The following is a 21,812-nucleotide window of genomic DNA, read 5'->3' as shown; positions in this document are numbered from 1 at the left end:
AGTGGGGATTTATCAAGAGGCTGGCACCTCGGTATCCATCTCTGATTTGCATAGCAGAGAAAGGTGAATAAATACATGAGATTAGTTCTGCACTGGGCAGGATAGGAGGTAATTCTGGCATTAGGAGAGCTGCAGGCTCAGCCTCAGGGAGTGTGGTAGGTAAAAGTGCTTTGTGTTGAGCACAATGAACACTGCAGATGCATAAAGACTGAGCCCAGATCCTTATTTTAAAAATAAGGTTTATTAGAGAAAACATACATAGAACCAAGTAAATCCAATTCTTTATTAAAAAATACAGAAATAATTTTGTAATAGTAAAAGAAAGTACTGGCTTTTTCTATGAAACATAAATCTGAAGATTTAGGACCATTTTACTTTATCACATCCGGTCCCCTTCCATACTACATTCTTAAACATACTCCATCAAATTGTGAAACCCAAGCAAAAGTCTGCTGTACAAAATTAAGAACATTTAGACCAGTAATACTCAGCTTATTTAAGATGCAAACAGTATCATACAGCACACAGAACAGGCAATATACTGCTATACATTAACACATGCCTCTAAATAGCGACAGAGAATCCACTGGAAGGAATAATTTGTAGTTAATACAGAACAATGTCTGAAGAAATAGAAAAAGAATCATAGTTTGACACTGTATTTGGTAACTGGCTGCACATGTATTGAAACACTGTACATATGAAGAATGAATATATTGGACCCACTCATTCAGAACATGCTAAATTGAGTTATTATTTGGCTCAGATGCATGAATATGTACGAGGTGTACATATGGTGGGCAGGTGCATATCTGTGTACATACATCAGACCAGTGTGTACATACACATAGAAAGGCACACATGTCCACAGCTGAAGACAAATCACTTCAATAAACCCTTTGAGGCAGGGTGAGAGCAATACTAATACACTGTTTGTCATAATCGAGGCACTCCTGGGACTCCAGGCATTTTATTCACATGTTATCCCTACTTGTAAGTTCCACATTCATTTAACCTCAGCTCTTCCATGTTTGCAAATTGGCAAAGTGAATGCAAAGCTATTCAATATAATGCAATGTTCACTGTTAGAGAGGATTTACTGCGGAAGGATTTGACAGCTGAGAAACAACAAAGTATGAAAGGGTTTGCATTGTTTTACCAGTAAGTGGAACTAAGGGGCAGATGTCTTTTCCTGACAATTGTTATCATCATATGGTAATCCTGGCATAATTAACAATATATCCTGTATGCCACCTTTAGAAACACTTTTTGGTCAAAAATGGAGAAGGCTTGTATTAAGAAGAGTTGTGGGCATCTAAATCTATGTTAGCATCTAAGCAACCCAAATTGCTTATTATCTCCTGACAATGAGAGAAAAATAATATTAAAATATGGTGCTAAGTAAAATGAGTGGACAGCAGATTGAAGATTAGGCTTTCCAGAATCAGAAATTACCTATATTCAGAATGTCAAGCATTCAGCTTGAGACAAAGCTTAAGACTTATGGCAATGATACAAATGTTCAGGCTTGGCATTGACTGGCACAGAATTGCATTGCTGCATGGAGGCCTTGAAACTGCTCACAGGCTAAGATGCTTTCTTGTTCCTCATCAAAAGAAAGCAAAACAAAACAGTGCTAAGGCAAGGATGTGTAAAAGATGAATGCAGAAACCCTGACTGTTCTCTCATCAGTGAGTGTGTCGTGGGTAGTCTAGCACTGATGCTGGTAGGGATGATCTGGATCTATACCAGCATCAGGAAAGAAGTAGTGAGGAAGATTTACACAGCAGGAAGTGCTCAGGCACCTTGTGGTGCTATGGATTGGGGATACAGGTGGGAGAGCAATGAGACGAGTCAATGGGGTCTTTTCTTTCCAAGGGGGCACTCAGGTAGCATCACTCCTGTCACAGCCCATGGGGCTGCTCTTGGCAATGCTGTACTGCCAGTATAAATAAATAAATAAATAAATAAATAAACAAATAAATAAACAAACCCAGCTGCCTTTTGCCAGCAGGAATAGAGTAGGAGCCTGGTGACACCAGAGTGGTAGTGCCAAGTAAAACCGCACAGGACAATGAAAGGAGGAGGACAATCTGAGCCAGGGACTTTCACAGGTCCTCAGCCTAATACACACCTCACATCAAGTCATAGAATCATAGAACAGAATCATAGAATAGTTTGAGTCATCAGCATCATTCAAGCCCATAATCTCATCATGACAGCACACTTTTAATAAATAGGAAAGCTAGTTATTTACATTCTATTTTAATATATAGTCTGGCAGGTGAAGGAATCTTGGTGAGCTACTATACGTGAACTGATCTTTCTGTGCCATGTGCTGGACAAGCTCCTGTTATCTCACATGGGATTTGGATGACAGCAGTCACAAATGTGTTTTCCTAATGTGGTGCCTATCAAGAGTAAGTGGTCTAGACTGTAATAAATTTGGGAGTGTCAGAATGCAAGATTGTGAGTTTGAACTCTTGATTGTAACCAAATTGTCTAGTCAGCTTTTACTGTCTCTAGTAGATATTATATATGCTTGAAAAACTGTATCATCCCTTGTTATCTGGTACCTGTTGCAAAGTATCTACTCCTAAGGCTGTATAGTACCAGGAAAGAGCTGTCATTCACCTTTCAAGGTTAGCAGATATACAAAAGATTCCAGTGTTATAAAATATCTGCAAGATATGATGAAAGATACCCTACCTATATAGTTGCTGCAGAAACTGAGGCTTATCTAGCAAATTACAGAACATTAAAAATCAAAGCTAACAATCTTTGAGCCCAATTAGCAATACAAAAACTGATAGCTGCACACACATCAAAAAAGCCCTGTACATGCTTCACCAGCCCTGGAAGGTAATGCTGAGGAGTTGGAAGAGAGCTCAGAGCAGCATTTAAAGAAAAAAAAATGAAAGTGTGAGGAGGAGTTGCTTTATTTTGTGGCCTGATTTAGGGCTGCCACTTTCCAGCTGGATAGAGACTGTTCTCCTCTCATCCTTCGCACTATTTGGAAACAGAGACCCAGAGCCAAGATCTGATCTCATTCCTACTGGTAGCAGTATGCAGTAGCCCCACAGAAGCTACAGTCATTACTTTAAACTCACACTTGTGTGCACCCATGCTTGCTCTGCCCTGCGTTATTGCACGTATTTCAGCATGAAGGATGATGCTGTAAATATTGAAGTGCCAGTTGCCACACTGATTTTTTTTCCCATTCTTAATATATGCTTACAAGCATGGTCTTCCCTCGTTGCTGATTTTGTCTATTCCACCACCACCTTCCAGCTGGCCAACATCACTTCTCTTCTTCCTCCAACTGGATGGCTCTTTCCTACCTTCTGTTGCCCTTATCATTGGCAATGGGCACCTCCTCTTTCCAACCAACTTTCTGATGCTGGCTGAAAGCAAGCTGGACCTTCTCCAAGCCTGGGGAGGCAATGCTGGTGGCTCTGTACACATCAGTGCTCACACCTGCCTAATGGTGTGCCATTCACAGGTCCAAGCCTAGTTCATGTGGCCATCAGCAACAGGGTGGAAGCCAAGGATTCATCCCAGTGAGCAGTGTAACAGGGACTCATCAGAACAAGGAGAATTTTAGCAGCTTGAATATCAATAGGCAGCATAGGAAAAGAAGTAAGTTAGAGGGGGAAACTGCACTTATCCTTCATAAAAGTGCTGAGCCTTTAATGAGATATTTATTGCAGGTAGTCATCAGCCAACTAGTTAAAGACCATTCTCAAGAAGTGCCTTTCATGCTGTGAATGAAAGCAGTGGAAGAGTTTTTTGTATGAGATAAAGAGTGTGTCAAAAAAAGTACAGACAACTTAATTCAAAGATGTCAGTGCATGGTAGTCTTTGTCACAGTAGAACTGGTACAAGATTATCCTGTAAAGGGCACTTGATTGAAAGGAAAGAAAGGGTTGCAGAAAACTAGACAAAGAGAGAGGGGAAATGGAAGAACAGGGAAGAGGCAAAATGTAGAGAAGGAGTTGTGGCAAGGGTGAAGGAGGCACCTATATGGTCACTGAGAGAGGAAAAGGAAGGAAAAGAAGCACTGCTGCAGGAATGGGACTGGGGATAAAAAATACGAAACTGCAGTGGGAGGAGTGGAACAGAAAGGGGTGGGAAGCTCTAGGGGAAAAGCAGAGGAAGACTGAGGTGAAGAAGAAAGAGTGCAGGGCAAAGGACTAACTGACCTTTTAAGGCCCATTTGGGTGCTATTTTTCAGGTTCATGAGGATGCAGTTAAGGGCTGTGTGAGGACACAGAAGTGGACAGCAGTGGGAGAAAAGCCAGTGAGAGTAGAGGGTCTTGTGGGTAAGGCACTTGATTCAACCAGGGGGCTTGGGTTCAGATCCCTGGCTTCACCAAAGGCCAGGCTTAAGAGTGTTGGGAAGGAGTCAGTGCTGCTCACCTTTATGTAAGTTTTGCTTCATTTTTCTCAGTCTTCTGCTATTTTCCACTCACTTTGGGAAATTCACGCCATTGACTTTTATTTGTTTTCAGCATTTATCTGCAATAGGAAAGGAAAACTGTCTCTAGGAAACACTTCTCCTTAGATTGTCTTTTTTGCCTTATGAAGCTGTCAAGTCTCCAAGGCAGGCTGAGTTTCATAAAGTATCCCTGCACAGCCCTGGACACAATCTTTACATGTCAATGGGACACAAATACTGATAGTAAGTTTCGATAATTGCAGCCAAACAAGCTAGCATTTAAATTTCAGCCTTGTCAGAGGACAGGTCTATCAAATGAGATACGGATTTTGTTTATGCTGATAAAAATGTGTAACAACTCTACTAAACTTACAGTGTCAATAACTCTATTGCATTTGACACTTCCATTCACAGGATCAGTGGGAGACTGGAATCTAGGTTGTCTTCTTGTATGTGCATAGACCGGGTAAGCAAAATATTTTCGATTACTAGGTTTCTGGGAGGAATAAAATTAAAAGCTGGGTATGTTGACCTGCTACACAGCTGTGGCTATAGCTGTTTTCTGGAGATTTGTGCCACAAGATTTAAAAAAAAAAACAAAAAAGAAAACAGATATGTTTTTCTCTAAGTGCTGACTTTTACCAAGCTGATCAGAAGCTTTCTGGATGCTACAGCATATTAGAATAACCATGAAGAAGACAGATAGTTTTTAGAGACAGTTATTTGGTTTGAGTGGAACCTGGACACAGATCAATTCACTGCACTGCCACTACAGCAAATGCTCAGGGCCATAAAACACTCTGCAGATCAGGAAACCATCAAAGTGAGGGATAATATTAATCACTAGCCTTTCACTGGCTTGCATTCACTTAAATTCAGAAGTTCTTTTTCTCTTCTTCCACGTTTCGACTGGAAAACACTGAAACCTGTGAAACTGCTCTACTCTGAAATGTCCTCATTCCTGTACTACTTGGACTTCAGGTTCTTGCCATTCCCCACTCTTCTAGAGATGTCTGACAAAATTGAGTTGGTTGCACGTATTTTATGTTCACAACAGGCAGCATAATCTCTGAGCAATAAAGACATACTGCGATATGCAGAGCAAATTCAACACAGGCGTGAAGACAGGGTACAAACTCCATGGGAACTCCAGTGAAGCGGGGGGCTTTTCCATTTTTATAGCCCCTCCTTCCTAGTTGCTTTTATTATTTCACTCACTTCACAGCCTGTCTGTGCAGCCAGGCAAGCCTCTCTGAGCAACATACAGACACTCACACATTCTTCCCAAATGCTGCTTTTTGGCAGCTGCGTATAGACCAAGAGGAGCAAGACTCTGTAGTCAGAGATGGAGTCTCTTCTGAAGTTCTATGAGCTATTCCTGTCCGATTATGGCACTACCAAGAGACCTGACCATCTGAAGTATGATGAAGTGTGGTGGATGCTGAAGGAGCCAAAAGTTGTGGGTCACTGAGACTCATTTTGAAAAGTTTTATTTTTAAATTCCACCTCAGCCTTCGCTTTGGGAACATGTGGAAATCTCCCAGCACAGTCATGTTCAAATCAGTGCAAGTTTCTGCCTGGTGGCACGGCTGAAATCCTCAGGGCATGGACTTTGGTTTGCTCCAAAGTGGAAAACCCAAACCACCTTCCATGAAACTCATAGCTAAAATGCAAAGCTAACAGGAGAAGGTGTTGGGGTCAGGTAGAGGTGCTGGAAGAACTCTCTTCCAGTAAGCTAGCAGCTCTCCTGGGAGCAGGGGAACGGAGCTGGCCAGCAGCGGCTGTCTCCACTCTTTGTAAGAGAGGATGGAATAGCTTGTTAGGCTCTGGTTACTATGGGACATGGCTGAAGCTTGACCTGGTTTATGAGCCAAGCCCCAGCCTTATGAATTCAATAGAAAAACTTATGCAGACCTCAGTGGGACCTGGGTTTGGCCTAACATGCTTTATTTAGAGTCTTGAGTGAGGGAAGCATTTTTCTTTAGATTACAGTTGAAGGATTCTTGGGTTTCAGCTTAAGTCTTATGGTGGCAGTGTATTGCACACTCATATTTCTCTCTTTTTCTTTAATAAATCACTTTTCTCCTGTACTTAGCCTCTGACCAAAACTTGTCTGCTTGAACTGCAATAAACCTGGCTGGCCAATGATATCTTTGCTGAAAGCAATCTGCTCCAACCACACCATGCATGCACTGGCTGACCCCCAGGCTGCCACATTCCCCCCAGCCCTGATCCTTCTTGCTCCAGATACCTGGTGGGGAGCAGAGACTTTGGGAATGAAGGGAGACAGAGACTGTAAATACATCTTTCTGTTGCTGTACTTCTGAGGCACAGGGATTTGCTGGAGCTGGGGCCAGAATGAGCAATCTGTACTCAAGTCTATCAGATTTGTGAAGTACAGATGTGATAATTCCGCTGCAACCACAAAAGAATTTACAACAGGAAGTGTTGCAGCTGTTGCTTATTAGCATTAGTACAAATTACGTGAAGCAAATTGTTAGCAGTCGTGTTTCCATGATACTTAACTCGTGGCAGTGAATAAAAGTGATTCTTTTTCAAGCAAAATTTTAGATTTCCAAGGGAATTGAATTCCAATTGTCCATGAAGGGAGCATGGATAGGAGAATAGCACGCAACTACTTCAAGGCATCAGAGGCAGCGTGTGCAGCTACATGCTTGCCTTCTCTGGTAAAAGTGTGTGAATTTAGAACCATATTTCTTGGTGAGAGAAGGAAAATCCCTATGGCTCCATATGATCCAGTTGCCAGTGGTGAGGTGTAATGGTGTGTGGTTGTCGTCAGCCAAAAATCAGCACATTCTGCCCCATTATGGAGCTGCTGAGTAAAGTTCTATGCACAGAAGTGCCTGGAAAGGGAGGGAGGATCTTGCTGACCTGCAGTTTCCCTGAATTTTTACCCTCAATGTGCTTGTTATAACTTACTTCCCTAGCAACCCCAAGCCTGTTGATGTGGAAGCAGCCTGTGCCAGCAGAGCAGTTCCATAACACAAGCTCAAGAAGGTGGATTTGGAGACAAAATCAACACCGCGACAGACTGAACATGCAACTGGCTGAAGGTGCAGACTGAAACATTGGGGTGCAACCTGCATGTGTCTGACAGGAAAATCCCCCAGACCAAATCCCTGGGCATGACACGTCTCTCCAGCCAAACCAGTTTCAGACCAGGGAGCAGCTGGTTTTGGTCATTCCACACCTGCTGCCCTGCTGGATCAGCCAGCAGCAGGCAGTTCCTTTGGGAACCTACTCTGTCTCCCTCCTTGCTGCTTTGGGAAGAAGCAGGCAACTGGCCCTGGAGGGAGGCTGTAGTTCAGAGATGGGAAGGGCCTGAAAAGCATTTAATTTTAATTAATAAAAAGGGGACATTTAATTCTTGCCTGTCTTTCTGGTGCTGAGGGAGGATCAGTTGTATCCAGGCAGATGTCTGAGCCTGGAGATTCTGCTCTGTGGGGTGAGCTGAGGGATCATTCACAGGCTGCTTGAAGGACCTGGGGGATCTCCCTCATGACATTTTTCTTTCAAACAGAAGGTATTCAAATGAAAAGAGAGAGTAGGCAGGCAAATAAAGAAGGCACTAACTAATTAACTGAGAGGTTTGAGTAGGTTTTGGGGCAGTAAGGGCTGGCAGATTCCTTCCTGAGATTGTGCAGCCCCCAAACTGTGCAGCCAGTGATGGGGGTGTACTGCATCCCAGGGGCAGGAATGAACCGTGGGGTGGCTGTGCCAGGGTGAGGAATGGCTTCCCAGGGCTGCTGCAGTCAGGACCAGCCTTTGGAGGATGGTGTGTGCCTGCTGCTGATCCAGTGGTGTTCTTGCCACACAAAAACTTTATCAACCATTTTTTTGTTGTTTTACTAATTATCGCTGGTTTAGCTAATAATGCTCTGTTTAATCTCTCACAGCCATCCATTCTTTACAAAGGAGGGAAGTGTAACTATGCTGCTGACAATCTCTAGAAGTTCAGCCATCAGTTTAAGGCCAATAACAGCCCAGAGTGATGTTTTACATGCCAGTCCCACGGGTGCCTGCCTGCATGAATCACACTGAGCAAAGCTGCTGATGCTGCAAAGGCTGCTGCACTCCTCAGCCTGCCAAGCAAGACAGTGGGCTCAGAGAGGTGGAGGCATTCCCAGAGGCATTTCTTGAAATGCAATTAGGTCTGGCTGGGGAAGGAGGCATTTGCTGGTGTGAGAGAAGAGGCTGCAATGGCAGGTGGATGGGAAGGCAGCGAGGCTGGCATGTGTTGGCAGCTGAGGCTGAGTTGGTCAGCCGTGCAAGATCCCAGAAAATGATCTGCCAGGGAGCACCGTCTCTGTGCTCCCAATACCCTGTAACCACCACTCAGACAAGGGAGGAATAGTCCCCAGGTCCTTGCTTGCTTTTTAAAAAAAAAAAAAAAAAAGTAAAAGCTCATGAGGAATTGAAACTGCCTGGAGCAACCAAAGTGCCTTTTGATCCAACTGCGAGTGTTTAAAAGAAGAAAAGAGGCACATGTGTTACTTTTAAAGGTATGGCACGTCCACTCACCTGTTGGGAACAGTTTAAAAATACAACTGGGTTGGCTACAGTCTGAAGGGAGACCTGTGAAAGGAACAGCAAGTGAAATAATTTCTACAGGCGATGCTAAAAGCAGCAGCCAATGGAGAAGCAGCTGACATGCATACTCTGGTTCTTTAGTGCCTGTTCTGAGGAAATGGCCTGACATCCTCAGCAGAGCAGAGCTGCTTAACTACCGTCACTGACAAGGCTTGAAAGATAAAAATTAGATAACAATTTCTATATTACAGCAATCAGAATAATGTTTGTTTCCTAATTGCCTCTCAAGTGAAATAAAACAAAACAACATCATGCAATGAGGAATTTTTGTCATAAGCATTACTTACATGTAAAAGGACTCCACTGACTGCCTCCCCTGTGAAAAACAGAACATTAAATATCGTGGCATGGACGGTCCTGATGAACCTACAAGTGTGGTATCACATGAGATGGCGACACACCATTGTGCGCATACATGAAATCTATTTCAGCATGTTAAATCGTGTATGAACATCATTTCCACCATAGAGTCTTTTCACACTGTGTTGGTATGATCAGCCCCCTTGGCTGTAACAACCAGAGTAGGGGCAGGGAGTGGAAGGAAGAGGTGAGACACAAAACAGGGATGAGACACGGAACAGAATTGGAAGGCTTCTTGCTCAGGAAAGTCTAGTTCTGGGTTGTGATTTTTTCCCCTCACTCTCAGAACAAAATGTGAAGCTACAGATCCTCCAGGAAAATACAATAAAATGCAAAAATATTCTTGGAACAAAAATGTTCCACTTCCAAAATGTCAAAATGATGTTTTGACACTACTGAAAGCTGTAGTTTCAGTTAAATAGAATTTAATGTTAGAAAGTGACACTTTTTTATGAAGAGTTTTGATTTTGACAAAGTGGGATTTTCCAGCATTGAAGCCATCTGATAAAGTCTAACCAGCTCTGATTACTGATATATTAGAGCAAGGTGGGGGTTTAGGTGAAGGAATTAAAATCCCATTTTGGGATTTTAGAAAAAGGAAGAGAGATTAACTAAGTTTGTAATTATGGGGGGGGGGAAGGCTGTTTGAGGACTCTCTGAAGGAGATATTACTAATACAGCAAGATTTTTACACGTTTTGGGAATGTAAGAGGGAAAAATGAACTGTACAGGTTTGCTGTGGATGGAAAGTCACCTCTGCCTCAACCAGACAACTGACCAAAGAGATTTCCATTCTTTATGCCACAGACACAAAGTCTGTGGATGGATGTTGTGTTACAAGCACTGACACGTTTAGGGTTCCCTATATTACATCACTCAATGACACATATGACTTTTCATTTAATACAGTTGTTCAGCTATTCCTATTTAGAGTGTTTCAGCATGCAGACAGGATTTGCTGAAAGCTGGTCAGTCATGTAAAGATCCAATCCTGCAAATTTATGACAACTTTTAAAATTAGGAGAATAGCCCCAGGAGTTTAGTGAAAGTCTTGTAGGATATGGTTTCTCCTATTTTTAAGGATTTCCAGGACTAGGCCCTTGAATGGGTGTTTTCTTGTAGGAGTTCTAGTCTAGCGACATGCATCAAGTTGAATTTAATTTCATGAGGTATTTTTGGTAACATTCTTTTCTACATAAACAGGGTCAAACAATCTTGCATATTATCAGGACCCTGTTTCTCAATTCAGTTGAGATAACTAGCTCTAAAATCACCTGCATGATGTGCAAACACTTGCTACCTCTCCTTGTCATGCACTAGGGGTTTGCACTATATGGATGTGTCCCTTCATAGTCATCCTTTGTGGATGGAAACAAGGATATACAGTAATTTCACGAATACAAGCCGCACCAATTTGACCAAAATTTTGGTGGAAACCCGGAAGTGCGGCCAATATTCCGGGGCGGCTAATACATTAACAAAATTCTAAAAGCTGCCAACACGGAAGTGAGAGCCCGCGGCAGACCCAAGCCAAGCTGGAGCCCGGCCGGCCCCGGCTGAGGTGGGAAAGCCTGGCAGAGGCGGGGCCAGCAGTGTGGGGGCGGGCGGCAGAGCCTGAGCCAGCAGGGCGGGGCAGGGGGGGCGGCAGAGCCTGAGCCAGCATGGCGGGGGAGCCCGGGAGAACTGGGGCTAGCAGTGCAGGGGAGCATGGCAGAAGCAGGAAGGCCGGCGGGTGGGGCTGCCTGGCAGCGGGGGAAGCCCAGCAGAATCGGGGCCAGCAGCGTGGGGGAGCCCGGCGGTGCGGGGGCCTGCAGTGCCGGCCAGGGCGAGGAAACGCGGCGGCAGTGCAGATGGGAGGGGGCGGCCGGCGAGCCTGGCAGCGGCGGCAGCGGCTGGCCCGCCGGCAGGGCGAGTACGTGAACGCAGCGGCGACGCGGCCGGCATGCCTGCCAGCGGCGGCAGTGCCTGGCCCGCCGGCAGGGCGACTACGTTAACGCAGCGGCGACGCGGCCGGTATGCCTGCCAGCGGCGGCAGTGCCTGGCCCGCCGGCAGGGCGACTACGTGAACGCAGCGGCGACGCGGCCGGCATGCCTGCCAGCGGCGGCAGTGGCTGGCCCGCCGGCAGGGCGAGTACGTAAACGCAGCGGCGGGGCGGTGCTGATGGGAGAGGGGGGCCAGTGAGCCCGGCGGCGGCTGCAGCACCACCCAGCCGGCCCCGTCAGCAACCATGAGCGGGCTGAGCCTGCCTGGCCCCGCCCCGAGCCAGTAAAGCCCGCTATGCCGCGATCCTGTTACTAATTGGCCAATTTGTGAAAGCTGCGCACGGATTCTCGCGACGAACGAAAGTGCGGCTAATATTCGGGATGCGGCTTATCTATTGACAAAGACAGCAACATTGTCGAGGCACCGGGGGTGCGGCTTATAATCCGTGCAGCTTGTATTCGTGAAACTACTGTACTCATTCCACAGATTACTTCCTCAGTCTGAGACCTGTTTTGTCCCCCTCAGTTACATGGAGTGTCAATAAGCACCTTTTAGATTTGTGTAAGAGGCAGAAGTGCATTTTTAATTCACTTGAGACCCAAAGTCCAGCACATCTGTGTACTCAGAGCCAGAGTGCAATCAGGACCCAACCCTACAGCATTTGTCCTGAGCCCGTGAGAAGTTCAGAGACGTACCCAGGTCCTTGTGAGGAACGATCCCGCCAGGCTTCCTTGTTTTTGAGAGATGCAAACAAAAACAAACCCAGGAATTCAGATTTTTCCTGGAGTGGCTGCGGCGGCCCGGGAGCTGACAGCTGACACCGTGGGAGCCCCCACCCTCCTTGGTGTGACGGGAAACATCCTGCCAGAAACACCCGCTGCCTTTGGGCTCCTCTTGGATTCATTATCTGTAAACGGTGACGGGCGCATGCTGCTGGGAGCCTGTGATTCCTCGGCCGTGTTTATGGACGTGTTCGGCAGCAGAGCCACGATGGTCCAAGCTCATCAGGCTGAAAGCACCGCAGCATCACAGCTCCAGCCGCAAGGCTGCTGGGGCTGCTCCCTCTAGCGGGAGAAAGTTCTTCAGCTGGGGAAAAATCCTTCCCCTCCCTCTTTTTTATAATTATTATTTTTTCTTATTATTATTTTCCTTCTCTTTTCTTTGTTCTTTTTTTTTGTTGTTGTTTTGTTTTGTTTATTTGTTTAAGTGAATAATTCAAGTTTTCCGGATAGTGCAAGACACGGGGCAGTTTCCATCGGACAAACGCTGCACTGTCCCAGCCCCTGAGCACGGAGAGAGGAGCTGGTGCCCAGGCAATGCAGGACTGCGATTACTCTTCAGAGGCGGACCCGTGGCTAGTGAGGGACTCTTGGCTCGTCTTCTAGCAGTCCTATGCATATGCTGTAGCTGTGTTTGGTTTTGATTTCCCACTTGTGGTTACAAAAATAGGGCTTACTATAATCATAATAATATTAATGATACAAAATAATTATTGTAATTATATACCTCTTGGCAAATTATTAACACAAAGCAGCCCAAAAGATCCCATTGGATTAAAAAAAGGTGACAACGCACAAATGTTAAAAAAGACAAAGTCTTTGATAAAAAAGAAGGAAAAGCAATCTGCAAATGAATGCATTTCTATAAGGCAACATGTTACCTTTAGTCTTCCATCTAGATTTAGCTCAGATTCTGTTGTTCAAGAAATTATTAGAACTTGGCTTGCTTGAGCTTATCAATGTGGTAACACAGTTTCAGTGCTGGTCCCAGTTTCAGCCCCAGGTATTTCATGATCATGTCACTTTTCAGCAGTAACAAAGCATTGCCATCAATTTCCTGGTTTCAAAAGAGAGGAAGAGAATCAAAATGTGTTAACCCCCTCTTTAAGTGCTGTGTCCTGATACATTAAATGAGGTGAATTAGAAACAGCATGTCATTTAGGGTAGAGCTACCTGAAATGTCATGCATTTTGAAATTTCATTTAAAAAATTGAAATCTGAGGTGTGATAGAAGGAAGCCGTAAAAGAAAGTTTAATTAAATACTACCTTTTATTCTTCAAGGAACTATAAGATTAGTTTACGTTTTCAATTTCTTTTGCAATTAAAAGTAGAATTTTTTAAAAATCAGGGTTGCTCTAAGTGCAAATCTGAGAAAAGCCAGTCAGCCTTGAGAGAAAGGTATGAGTGATGGAGACAGTGAAGGATGTAGCCACATTAAATTGCTAATACAACACCCCTGAATTTCAGTGTCAGCTTTGTCCCCAGCTATCTGTGTGCTTCACATATCTCCAGTACACTTATACCCAGTGATGCAAGTATATGGGTATACGTGTTTGTGTATATACACTTTTTTTTTTCCTCAAATTGAAGACAGTAGTAACTTGCTTATTTAATTGCATTTATTATTAAATTTGCTAATTTTTAATTTAACCCTCATGTAAGTGGAGGAAATTGTCACCAAGCTCAGCTGTTTATCCCAGAACTGTTGGCTTGAAAACCTTTTCAAAACCTTTTGAAATTACAAGGTATTACTGCAAAAGTAGCTTAAGCCCACAGAGTCCTTTACCATGGTAAGGAAAGAACTGTACAGCTGAAAGAACTGTTCTATGGCTGTAGAACACAGAAGCTTTCAGCTATATGGTCCTTCTTTGAACCCAAAACTTGTCTCATTTTTCCTGACCGTATTAGTGGATCTGCCAAAAAATTACTACCATCCCCACAGCTTCCAGCACATTTACACACTTAGAGTGTCAGAGCTAAAAGATCCCAAGTGCTATGTGTGTGCACATACACAGATACACACACACCCCAGTGCTTCTACATTGTGTCCTGTGGTTTTGATGGTCAGATCTTTCCACTGTGATCCATTGCCTACTTATTAAGCAGCACTATGGATCCTAATTTGCCCTGATCATTATTATTCCATTCACTAGGTGATTTATCTGTTGAGCAGTTAAGGTCACTTTCTGATTAACTCAATCAATTAATGCTCCTCATTTTACAACCCCCACTCTATTCATAATGGAAACTCTCTCCACCTTCCTGCTCTCCTTGCCATTATTTTAAGGAAGCTAATGTAAAGTAAGAGTAACTGTTACATAAAATTACTATTTGCATAAGAAATAAAATAAGAACTCCTTTAACTAAGGTGCCATAGGGTAAAAACACTGTCAAGGGTCAGGTTTGGAGGCAGCTGTTTCTAAATGTTGAGTTCAGCATTTTATTATTTCCATTATTATTACTGTGTAGGGGTCAAGATGAAACTCCATGACAATAGTATGCCAGAGGGAGTGTTCATATCCAATTAAATATCCCAGATTAGCCATTTCCCTGTGCAGATTCTTGGCTTGACTTCTTTACAGTTATACTGTGTCAGCCCTTTTAAAAATAATTTTTAAAAAGAAGACTTTGATAACGTGGTTCCCAAATGTACATTAGCCCCAGCAGAAGATCCTGAGCCAGGTCTGGAACTGGTGACGTTCAGTGCCATCAGGGGCACCTTTCCCCTCCTCCTATCTTCCCTTTCCCCTATCTTCCTACCAAATCTTTCCTGCTGATGGAGTCTCCACGGGATCTCCCACAGTGCTGCTACAAGGTGCCTGGGCAGGGCAGTGGTTCCTTTCTGTGAGACCCAAAGCTCTGTCAGTGCTGAGCTCAGCTGTCCTTGGCACACAGACCTGCTGAGGGAGCAGGGAACAGCCAAGGAGAGCTGGTAGGAAGTTTCTCAGCCTTTGGTGGACACCCTCAGGAGCTGCCTGTGACAGAGCTCCTTGGGTATCTTGGCAAGAAGCGAAGCTTCTGCTCCTGGAGGGAAGAGCAGACAGAGCCGGGACATCCTGCAGCATCTTTTGGTTGCAGGATGAAGGAGGGGGGCTGCAGGCTGGAAGAGCTGTGTCTTAGGACTGAAGTCGACATCCAAATGGCCTGGTAGAGCAGTAGGAAAGCACACTGCCCACGTTCAGGATACATCTTCCAGCTGTTTTCTTCCTGCAGGTCCCAACAGCCTCTCTCTCCCAGCTCAGATGAGCTGATTGCAACTATTTCGGGTGATAGCTGGGCCTTGTCAATGACAGTAAGTGCTTCTAAGTAAATTATGCACCTGCTCCATGGAAAGATTGAACATACAGGAAGATATGGCTGAGGTTAATGGACTAATCACTTGTCTCTCACCCCTGGGGTCTTTGTGCTAATCCAGATGAGGTTTGAAGGCTGAAAAATTGCAAGGATATATATAACTCAAAGGTGTAATTGAATTGAGTTGTGTGGCAATCATACCCAGGTTCTCACACCTATAGCATATTTTACAAGAAAACCAATGATAAGTAGAGCCCATGGGTGCTGGGTGGCAACAAAGGATGACAGGGACAGTCTTTAGTGGCAATTTAGCTTGATCTCTTTGGTCACAGAGCAGCTGCAGTATCACGGCATTCTCCAGTGCAGCTGGCCCATGACTGCCTGGAGGGTTCCCAGGCCCTGCTGCTGCATTAAAGCATACTTTGCTACAAATGGAAACTAGACAAAATTAGTGCTTTTGCACTCTCCATATTTACAAGACAAACCATAAAAGTAGGGTTTTTTTCCCTTTGGGATATACCTGTATGCCTCAGACCATGTCAATTCTCGCTCTCTTGCAGGAAGATTTTCTCTTGATGCACAGCCCCTTCTGATATTGTCAGAAACTCCTTCTATAGCAAGCTCCTTCAAACCTGAGGGTGACTTGTTTATCTGCCTGGTTGCCCATGTGACCAATAAAGGTCATGCTTTCATTATCAGCTCATAAGGCAGAAGACAGGAAAAGGAGGCCAGTACCTGACCTGTGCTTGCTGTTACACCGCTGTGCCTGCTGCTAGTCTCATCCCACAGACCTGTCTGCAGAGTGCCAAATGGCCTCAATTCCTTCCTATGGTGAGCAGATACCAAGGCCTGTGTTCATCTTCATTTTCAGCTACTCCTCAGCCAACTCCTCTCCTGGATCTGGAAATCCTGGAGGCAGAGTGTAGCTGGAAGTCCATTTACCTCCCTCAGATCTCACCTGCGTCTCCACAGCCCCACTTGTCTCTGCTGGCATAGGGGCAAGCAGTGATCAAGCCCTCTTCTGTCTCTGCAGAACTGAGGATGCTGCTCAGGACTCAGGGCTGGGGAGCAATTCTCATTTAGATCTAGGTCTAGGCACTTACATGAAAACTTACAACCTCCAGGTGAACACAGAGTCACTTTTAGGGTAAAATCCATTTTTCATAGCCAGACTGAATTGATTAAGGAGAGATAGAGATGGCAAAAAATGCTAATAGATACATTGGTGTCAACTCCATATATAGCAGCAGAACTAGAAACTCCAGACAAGTTTACTGTCTTCCCCTTTATTAATTAAGGATAATATAATTTCCATGACTGGAGGTTATCCTCACAGAAACAACTTTCATATCCTCTGGAGAGTCAGCAGGGCTGTTAAATTTGGTTATGTAGTTACATAACACTGAGGGGGAAAAGATTAAAATATTGGCTGTTTGGGGTTTCTCCTGCTAAATATCTAGAGACACATAAAAAATGCTCTTCAGAGAAGAATCTATACATCCTGTGAAAAAATTGTCATTGAAACAAGGCTTTTTTTGTGCCAATCTGACAATGAAAAATGAGCAACAGATCCTCAGTGCTTTCTCTTAGGCTTGGCATAGAAACAATTTATGCTGGAGTAGCTGGGAAAAAAGGGTGAGCGTTTTCTAAAGACACTGTTACAGTTTCCCCACTGAAGTATAAATGACAGAGTAGCATAACATAGCACAAAATAGAGTGGAGTGGAATAGAATTAGAATAGAATAGAATAGAATAGAATAGAATAGAATAGAATAGAATAGAATAGAATAGAATAGAATAGAATAGAATAGAATAGAATAGAATAGAATAGAATAGAACAGAACTCTTTCAGGTGGAAGGGCCCCACAATGATCTAGTCCAACTACCAGAGCAATTCAGGGCTGACTGAATTACACTGTGTCATTAGGGGCACTTTCCAAAGGCCTCATTAACATTGACAAGTTTGGGGCACCTTTTCACAAAGTTCCTCCTGGTGTTTAACCACCAACTCATGGGATAAATGAAATTTCTTTATCCCAAACCATCCAGAGGTGATGAACTCCTTGCCAGGCCCTGCATTCAACCTGGTTAAGCAAGCCCAAGGCTGCTGAGGGGCTTGTGTGACATGTGCTGGCTGTCTCTTGTGACTTAAATTACCTAGAGGTGGTAAGGGTAGCCTTCTACATACATGTTTTCTGAAGAGCTCCACGTGAGGGCCTAAAGCTTGAGGGTCTGCATCCTTCACAAACCAAACCACATCATCCACTGTCCAGGTCAAAGGGTTCTTGCTTGATGGCCGAGCTACATCTTGTTGTTCAGGTGAAGGACTTGAGGCTATTGGTACAAAAAAGCCCACAACAGTGCATTAGAATGGCACACAGAGGTTTCCTCCTTTGTGATTGTGAGTGTGCAGGGCTTTGGCAGCCTCACTGCAGCACTGGACATTGGAGCTGTGTGTGAAAGTACTGGCCTGAGATGGCAGCATAGGGAAAAAAGGGGACTTGCAGAAGTTTCCAATCTGACTGCTTCATTGGAAGACATGATCCCAGCTGGTGAATCGTGTTAAAAAACATGAAACCTTTAGGTCCCTGCTGGGGAAGGAAAAATGTACCACCTGCCAGGCTCTTAAACCAAGCTGCCCCTGCTGTCTGATCTGCAGCAGCAGGGATCTCGGCTCAAGAAGACCCTCACACCTGGAGAGAAAGTTCTCCAGCACTGAACAAAGGAGTTTGCCATTGAATGTGAAGGCTAGAGGATAAAATTAGGATTTAGCAAATAGGGCTTTTTAATTTGCATTCAGATATTCATACTTGTTTTAGAGCTTAGCAGAAGGTTTTCAGTCTGTATGTTCCTAATCTTAGTCTCTCACAAAACTGATGGTCCCCAGTGAATGCCAATTTGGAAAGTTACGAAAACATGTGAAGATGAACATTGCACATGTGACTTTTTAATGGTAAAACCCCTTGATGATATAAGGTGACTTCAGCTTGCTGTAGCTTTAAATCAAGTGAATAAAGGCACATTGGAATGAAAGTGCATTGATGTTTTTATTCTTAGTCTCTGCAGAATTATAAATCTCAATCTCCACCTGAATATAATTTGTACCCCCACTTACACTGCCTCTTTACGACAAGAACTGTATGATGCTGGGTTAGAGGAAAGCTGTTTCCATTTGTTTATATCCACACCAAGCAAACTTTGCATTAGCAGGCAGCAGCATACAGATGCATTAAATGTTACTTGCTCACATCTGCTCATCTCTTTCTGTCAAGGCCCATTTTTTAATGAGAGAACTGCAAATGGAAAGCAAGTATGCACTACAGAATACCAGAAATCCAACAGAAAAATGCGTATAGAAGGAGATCACAGACATCTAAACTGAAGCCTGGAAATGCCCCAAGTAGCTAAGAGGCAATCAGAACTGCTGAGGAGAAAAGGGATGAGGTCTCCAGAGAAATATTGAACTTATAAAGACAGATGAGATGTGTGAGAATCCCCACGCGTGACTCAAAATACAATCCTAATGCACATGAGTAAATGTGCTGGATGGGTTTGGGGCTTATGTAGATTGTCACTCCATTGACTTCAGTAGAGCTCTGGTGATTTATATTAGCCCATATACACCCAATAATGGGTTTGTGTGCTTATTTGTCCTTTTTTCCTTGCCACCATGCTCATCTTACAGTACAATGCAATGAGGTGTATTTGCAGTTGCTCAGAATGAACTCCAGAAAGCAGCAGTGCTATGAATGTGCAAATCTGGTCCATGGCTTTCATAATGAGATGAGATGTAAATATCATGATAATTGCACTCTCATTTGCTAAGTCACTGTTCTGGATACAAAGGACAAGGAACAGCCGCAGGTCCTATTAATTAGACAGCGAGGACCAGTGTTCATATGGACTCAGGTGACCCTGGGCTCCACTCACAGAATAAATGCAATACACAGAGGTACAGACACCATCTGGAGCCTTTGGCATGAAACAATGAAGAAAGAGAGTGCAAAACCAACAGGGTAATCTTGGCCAACCCCTGGATCATCAGTAACATTGAGGAACTCTGTCAGGAACAAGCGGGAGAACTGAGACTTGTCTTGGAGATAGAGGGTCTGACAATGGTTTAGATGATTAGCTGACGTGCTATACCACCTCAAACCAAAGGTCCAGAAAAACACCAGGCTTTTGCAAATAGCCAGAAAATAGAGGGAGGAGAGAAATGTTTGGCTGTGATCAAAAGACTGCAGAAGTTTCTCTGCTACTGCCATAACATGGTCAGGGGAGACGTGACACTACTGAGGAGCATGATTTTACTGTTACATTTGTATAAATGTAAGGAAAGCCCAGAGGACTTAGCCTGGGATTTACACCAGGAACAGAAAGGGCAGCCTGCAGCCCACTGACTCCTTCCTGCAACCTGCCCAGGAAAGGGCAAAGGGGAGCAAAGAGCCCCAAGTGCACCTGGGAGCCCTCACAGGTATTGGAAGTATCTGTAATAAAAGGAAGGTGGATGAGAAGAAAAGGTTGAAATGACAGGAGGAATCTATTCACTCCTTTGCAATCTAGCAATCAATAGCATAAATGTGATTTCTGAAAGACAAATATATAAATGACCTTTCTGAAGAGACTGCATGGTTAGAACTCTTCCAGACCCTAGCAGGTGAAGATAACCCTTTCAAATACATACCTGAGGGATATTATAATATCATAATATATAAACAAGAATTATGTGTCAATACTAATTCTCCAAATATTTTTTGGTCTTTATTGACCTAATTATTATCAAGTTTTGGAATTTTTGCTGCTTTTTAATGAATTAAGGTGTGTTAATTTACTTGTGTGAAAGGAGTTGCCTTTAAATGTTATCAATAAAACTGAGATGCCCCCAGTTTGCAGCAAAATATCAAATTTTAGCTGATGAATCTGGAAACAATCTGGTTTTCCATATATTTTATAATTTATTTGGTTGATTAATTTATTTGGTTTTTTAACACTGTAGTTTACTCATCTGAGTGTAATTTCTCAATTTACAAAAGAAAATAGATAATTTCATATCTACACAAAGGCATGGGGTTTCTTTCAATAGCATCACTTTGGTGAAAGATTATATTAAGCACAAAAGTGTTTGATGGCAGCAGGGCAAGTACTATACATTTTTTCATATCTGAAGGTATTCACACTTAACCTAAGAATTAGATAAATGAGGAAGTCTTACGTCTCCTGGGTATCCTATGCCATCCTGTCATCAGAATTAATCAAATGATAATGAATACTCAGATTACAAAGAGATGGGAGTGCTTGCGACCAATAATTATTTTTAGAGATCATAATCTAGGTCAAATCCAATTTCCTGTTTTTGACAGGTGGCAAAAATTTGTCAAATTAATGGAATGGGATGTGGAGATTTACGTAGCCAGAGGGAAGCACTTTCCCCTTCTGCCTCAAACAATATTGGGGAAGGACAGAGAAGAGGTTCCTCTGCAGAGGAACGTCTCCAGGCATCCCAGTCAAGACCATTGCCCACACAGAAACAGCTGGAATTACCAGGACAGTGGCAAAAGTTGAGTGAAGCTGAGGGAAAGAGGTGGCCTGGCTCAGTCTGAGTTTTCACCCCACGCTTTTCTCTGCCACTCATCTTTAACCTCTGGACCTTCCTGAGAAGGAGAATGGAGACAGAGCCAACAGCCAAATGCCTGCAGAGGCATGACAAAGAAATAAAATGCTAAAATGGAGTTAAACCTGCAAAAGAAGAAAAAGACAAATAACAGACTCCCTAAATATGTTCTTGGCAAACAAACAGAGCCCAGAGGGAGTACAGTCATTGATAGATAAGAGTGGAAAGGGAGTGACAGATGAACTTTAATATTGCTGCAGGCCTAAATGATTTCTTTGCCTCAGGGGAAGGGGGTGGAAATGAAATTTTAAAAGGTTCTCTCTGATTGCACTGGAGCAGATAATAAGAAGGAGCAGATCTACTGAAACTAAGCAGAAGTAGCAGACCCTCAAAGATGCAGAGAAATGAGAATTATTTAAAAAACAAACGACCCCCAACTATAAATAAGGAAAGGAGGAAGGCTATTTTTCTAAAAATCTAGGGCACACCAAGCAGGAGGAGAAGAGATACATCAGACAAGCAGGCGTCTGGGAGAACACAATTACGGGATGTTTGGGGCGGGGCAGGGTGTTGGCAGGCCATGATCAGCAGAGAACTCTGAGGAGAACATCAGGCTCAGCACATCTGTTTGCACCTGGCTGGTGTCCTCCACCTTGCAAGGTGTCACAGGAGAGTCCCTGTCCCACCAGCGTGGCAGCTGCTCCCACTGGCAGCACGGCAGGCATGGGATGGGA

The 21,812-nt window shown here is 43.8% G+C and overlaps 1 protein-coding gene across 9 annotated transcripts in view; it reads right to left on the bottom strand.

Annotated features, from left to right (window-relative positions):
- Window positions 1-221: 221 nt before the first annotated feature.
- Window positions 222-21,812, bottom strand: part of SCML4 (Scm polycomb group protein like 4) — an 82,820-nt gene continuing 61,229 nt past the window's right edge. For 3 of the 9 annotated variants that reach the window (XM_033054923.2, XM_033054922.1, XM_033054924.1), the window contains exon 8: window positions 13,137-17,801. In XM_033054923.2, the coding sequence (XP_032910814.1) occupies window positions 17,416-17,801 (386 nt within the window). In that variant the 3' untranslated portion in view covers window positions 13,137-17,415. Of the gene's footprint in view, window positions 9,366-12,088; window positions 17,802-21,812 lie in introns of those variants that run through there. The other 6 variants (XM_033054925.1, XM_033054931.1, XM_033054929.1 and 3 more) reach the window with 5 other exon arrangements.

Source organism: Catharus ustulatus, chromosome 3, assembly GCF_009819885.2.
Source record: "Catharus ustulatus isolate bCatUst1 chromosome 3, bCatUst1.pri.v2, whole genome shotgun sequence".
NCBI classification, from domain to species: Eukaryota; Metazoa; Chordata; class Aves; order Passeriformes; family Turdidae; genus Catharus; species Catharus ustulatus.
The sequence above is the reverse complement of the archived record's forward strand: the minus strand, read 5'-3'. Positions and strand labels throughout refer to the sequence as shown.